The 5,417-nt window shown below is 39.3% G+C and overlaps 1 protein-coding gene across 1 annotated transcript; it reads right to left on the reverse strand.

Moving 5' to 3' along the window:
• Positions 1–1,639: 1,639 nt before the first annotated feature.
• On the reverse strand, positions 1,640–3,199 carry LOC128244446 (uncharacterized). The gene is made up of 3 exons (XM_052962450.1): positions 3,166–3,199; positions 2,235–2,951; positions 1,640–2,073 (listed from the first exon to the last, which is right to left on the reverse strand). The coding sequence occupies exons 1-3, from the start codon at positions 3,197–3,199 to the stop codon at positions 1,685–1,687; spliced, it is 1,140 nt and encodes a 379-aa protein (XP_052818410.1). The 3' UTR covers positions 1,640–1,684.
• Between the last annotated feature and the right edge of the window lie 2,218 nt (positions 3,200–5,417).

Consider the following 5,417-nt stretch of genomic DNA (forward strand, 5'->3'; position numbering starts at 1 on the left):
ATTGTTTTTCCTGCTGCTTACAGGCAAGCAGGCGGCGTTGTCCAATATGCTGTCCGCTCAAAAAACTTAAGAAGCCTTTGTCCAATCATCACCAAATTTGGTCAGAATTTGTATTGACGTACCCTTTTGGGCTAGTTTAATTACCAGCCACATCGCTCAATTCACTCGAGAGTTATCGACCATTAATTATGGATATTACCTGAAATTAGTTTTGACCAATTAATCACTAGAAGCCATTGTCCAAACACCACCAAGTTAAGTCATAATGTGTATGGGCATACTATGTAGGACAATTTCAATAACCAGCCATAATGGCATATCGCTGTAGTCATTCGAAAGTTATCGCCCTTTAATTAGAAATTACCTCAAAATGGTCTTGCCGGATCAATAACTTAAGAAGCCTTTGTCCAATCACCACCAAACTTGGTCAGAATATTTTGTTATTAATATAAAAGCTCATACAAATTCGTAAACCAGCAATATTGCCTGTGACACTCAAGAGTTATTACCTTTAAATAATATAAATTACCTAAAATTGGTCTTGTCCGCTCAATTGCTTATGAAGCCTTTGTTAAAGACCAGCCATTTTGTCTCAGTCGCTCCAGAGTTATGACCCTTTAAATGGCCAAGCGCTATCTTTACAATTTTATTAATTTGACTTAACATACCACCGCTTATCAGCAAACTTGGTGTCCTAAAATTAAGAAGGGCGTATTTTGTAACAGTCGGAGCTCATGTTATAAACCATTTTCTGTTACACTCTGAACATATGCCATTTAGGGAACAATTGAAACATACTTCAAAACTGTTGTTCTTTCAAAAGATCTGAAATAACTAGATCCAATGAAGATTTTAGACCTTTCAGAATTGTACACCCTATAACGTATCAAAGGAAATACTGGATACAATTTTGACTCTTATTATTATCAACAATTTCGAATGTTAATCGCTGAATTAAGTTGAAAAAAAAAACCAACGACGTCACAATGACTTCGTGTCATTGAGGGTGTGGGGATTCGCTGTGAATACGAATGTTGCAAGCATGAACATAACGGATGGTATTTAATCGCTGGCATCACACAGATGGACGTTTACCCTGACTTGTTGTTTATGGATGTAAAAACTTTCTCCCTTGTATTTTTCTTGCTGAAGTGGCAATGCCAGACTAACACAGATACTTCTAAGACGTGCATTAATGTGTATATCAACGCCTGGTTGCCCGAGAGGCTCGCAATATATTTTTTTATTGATTCTGCATGGCTAAACGTATAGATAAAAGACAATTTGCTGTACAGTTTTATCATTATTAACTTTATAAATTATATGCACTTAATTATGGATATAACCGTTAGCTTTGTTGGGAATAAAGGTAACATAAGTTGAAGTATGACTGAGATCACAAAATCGTGTGCCGAAGCTCATAATGCCAGACAGTACAGTGTTTTGGTCAAAATATCTCGTTCAATTTGAACATGTAAGTCAAGTAAAAGGTTTGACACATTTTTAACACACACCCATTTGTCAGCTTTTTCAAATCGTCGACGAGCACGTAAATCTGTCACTAGAAGTTACATACAAGTCGTTTGAATCATTTTTATCGAATAAGAAAATAATGATGATGCTAAATAAAGACAGCTGTCCCTACAATGTGTCATGTTTTTAAAGAACGGTTCTTTGTTGAGCCTTAGTCAACAATAATGTAATATTTACTCCCAGCATCGTCAACAAAAAGTGCTGGCTCGTCGTCGTCATAAAGTTTGCACTGTGTCCCGGCTCCGTCAACCAGCGCCGCTCGACAACCGTTCACCCGCACACACAGCCGTGAACAAATCTTAAAGTTCGTCACATTGTACTGTCCAATCAAATCGTCTTCCGTCGATGGTTTCTGGTCACGCGTTCTGAGTTTAAGGTAGCCAACTTCGTTCCCGCTGTCGTTCAAATCAAACTGGTTCAAGAAAGCCTCCCAGGCTGAACCCTTGGTCACTGTTGTCATGGAAACCACGGAAGTGTTCATAGCTTTGTTGCTAGGAGGATCTGACAAACACTTTAAACCGTTGCTGTCTTGATAGAAGTCTGAAATAAAAAGAGTGAGAACATAAGATCCTTTATTATATTTACCGAAGAAGGAACACTCTCTTGCAGGAATTGAATAACTTTAGCTCTCAATATGGACGACTTTCTATTATTCCTTGAAATATTTCGGATTCAAAACACTGTCAGATATGTATACTCACGGTGAAATTGCCTATTCCAGTGATCTGGGTGACACCTTTCAGCCACGCTCCGCTGTGGCGAATCCGGGACCCGATGTTCGTACAGTTGTACGCACGCAAAGCTCCCCTCGAACACGTCCTCGTCATCCGGGTCCTGGGACTTCCCCAGCCGCAGCCGCCCAGTGCTCGGAAAGCTGATCACATCAGAGAACTCGTCATCCGCGTTGTATAGTTCCACTCCATTCTTGTACACGATGATTTTCCCGCTGGCGTACTCGCGTGTCACTGTAACGAGGTTCCATGCATGTGGAGTAAGGAAATTCACAAGATACATCATTCCCGCGCTCATTCCGTATTCGTCCCTAAACGACACGAGAAAGGTGTTGGCGAGCATGCGTATCCGCATTACTTCGCGCTCTTCCGCTTGATAGTGAATTAGCGTTCCTTTAATGTCCGCCTCGTCGTTGTCCGGATACACGAAAAACGAGACCGTGAGGTCCCGCAGGGGTGAAGTACCTTTGATATTCGCGTCAAGGAACGGCTCCAATTGCTCTTCAATGTCTATGACGGAGTAAGGAAGTTCTGCGGGGCCTTCGATGAACGTGAAGCAAACTTGATTACCGTCATGGATGATGTCATTTTCCCCAATGACGTCACTGAAAAGCGAGACGTTCGAGAGAGGCCACAGATTTAATGGATCGGGAAGAAAGGCATAGCACTCGACTGTAGTTAAAAGCACTGAAAAAAGAAGATAAACAATTGTCAAAAAAATACCTCTTATCATGTAATTATATTTCATAAGTTCACCGTGAAAGTGTTTCAATGGAAATTCACATACTTGGACATGCTATTATGCTAACAGAAATAATTTAATGTATAATTTTGATCGCAACGTATAATCAAAAGTTTAAATTACTTGTTTCTTTGGTTATAAAAAAGCTGAAATGCATACCCAGAAAAACTTTGTTAAACATTGCCGGCTCCATTTATGCTGCTGTTGTCGTTCAACGCTGGAGAGATTCTAGCGACAAATTATTGTTGTCTCCGACTCCATAAAACAATATCCACTCGATATGCTCATTCATTTCCCAGAATCTAAACTGACAGATTTGTCTTCTACAAGCGCATTGGGTGATTATTTTTCACATACAGATTGGTTTTTAATGTATTGACAAAGAAAAATGTCTTGGTATATTGTTTTTGTAAATGAGGCCCGTGCAAACCGGTCAATTTTACATTTCCTGCAACACTATACCCGGTAACTTGATTTGTCTTAAACTTAAAATACGTCATTCTGTTATTGGATTGATCTTTAAAAAATTAGAATGACTGGGCCTCCGGATGCTATGCGAAGCTAATTACCGCCGGCTTAAGAGCCGGCCACTCCAAACAGCTGATGAAGTCTTACGGTCTGACTGCATCGATTATAGATCAATTTAAAGACGTGGACGGCAAAATCCGCTTAACATGTCAACAGACAAGTTTCAAAGCAGATTTCTGCTTCATTAAAATTTCTGTATCAAGACAATGGACGTGCGCTTGTTGCATGAGTTCCATCTCGTGGGGTGAAAGCGAAAAAGTTCTATCTGCTTCTTTATTTAATGTCACTTAGAACCTTTTCGCGTTCACCCCTCGATCTGTTGTCGGTTATGTTGGTGTAACGGTTTCCGGTTTATGAACATCGCAGGAGGACAACACGTACCTGCCAGTTGGTCTCGGTTCACTCAAAATGTATTATATATATACGTATACTAGTATAAGCCAAAATGATAAGCCCGGCTTAAGACATACCGACGATATATATGCCATTAAACATTCACGACCGGTCAACATGTATGATTGCGTAATACCTGTTATGTGTTTAAAACAAAATCTCTATAGGTAGTTGACATTCTCACACACATGCAATATTCAACGGGCAGTCGACGAACGGTCACCAAAATAAGGCGTCGATGCTGATCATTCTGATTTATCCTTTTCGGGATTCCGTCTGCAGCCGGACTTTGTTCCGAAAGCGCTGTAACGACTATTCATTTCCGAATCTCGATTCCGTTAAGGGGAACTTTCAAGATCACATATTCGCAGTGAAAATGCGGCAAAGGGGGAAAGGCATATGACAAAAATATTTGAGCTATGTATTAGATATGAACTCATTTAACGAAGGTGTCTTTTCAGAGAAAGTATTTCATACGACCATAGAGTTTAGCTGGATGAGCCGAGTCATGACCTCAGTGAGAGCACGGGGTTAACTTGGTTGGTCAACAATGAGCGTCACCGAGGTCCTACCCCTGAAGCTTTTCAAAAGACAGGATTGCTTGAACATGGGAGTAGGATTTATAAGTGGTCCCAGCCTGAAATGATAAACTATGCTTGAGTCTTTGTAAGATATTCCCTTTAGAAACATATGCGTGTTTATATGGCTTTTTTCCTTCTAACGTCAAATAGAGTTGTATTGTTTATCAAATATGGCCCAGTTGCATGAATACCAAAATCAATTTCGTACAATATTTGAATACCAAATAATTAAGATTAAGAAACAACACTTAAACTTAGTTCTATAAACATGTTGGAACGATTTCGTTTCCCAATTTCTGGGACCGATAACAAATAGCTGATACTCCCAGCCAATATCTATAATTAATAATAATATCTGTAATAAACTATTTCAGTATTACAACCATGAGTCAATTACAGTGATTAGTGTTGAGGCTCGTGTTTCCACCAAGTGGATCGCCATGCAGATTCATATTTCATCATTAAGAAGAGCTCTGGCGACTAACAATCCATAAGGAAGATTAAAACCTCACAAAATTTCCATTTCAAAACTTCCGTTTAGTCGTTAATTGTTGTGTGTCTCACAAGGAGTCAATCGGAACTCCTCGACCATTATTCATCGAATGCAACCTCGGTGTGTAATGGACTGTTAACAATGTCAGAAGTCTTTACATTGAACTACGCTGCAAGTAGTTCGCGTAGTAATTTCAATTTAGCAGTTAAACTTGATGCCTTAACTTTTGGGAATCTTTATAAATGATGCAATAATAACTTCACTGGCAATAGATTCAACTGAATAATACAAAATACACTTTAAAAACTACAATTAATAAATACTTTTCTTTAAAATTTTACGAACTACTTCTACCGATGTGCCTGCATTACATCCGTGGTTGTTTTCGATGGAAAATGGCCGGGGATTTCCGATTG

This window comes from Mya arenaria, chromosome 8, assembly GCF_026914265.1.
Source record: "Mya arenaria isolate MELC-2E11 chromosome 8, ASM2691426v1".
NCBI lineage: Eukaryota > Metazoa > Mollusca > Bivalvia > Myida > Myidae > Mya > Mya arenaria.

Bases quoted from the DNA above. Each gene is read 5' to 3' on its own strand.
- LOC128244446 (XM_052962450.1), bottom strand. From the start codon at position 3,199: ATGGAGCCGGCAATGTTTAACAAAGTTTTTCTGG. The intron at 2,952-3,165 runs GTATGCATTTCA...TTCTTTTTTCAG, and splicing joins GTTTAACAAAGTTTTTCTGG to TGCTTTTAACTACAGTCGAG. The intron at 2,074-2,234 runs GTGAGTATACAT...TTTTTATTTCAG, and splicing joins CTGGAATAGGCAATTTCACC to ACTTCTATCAAGACAGCAAC.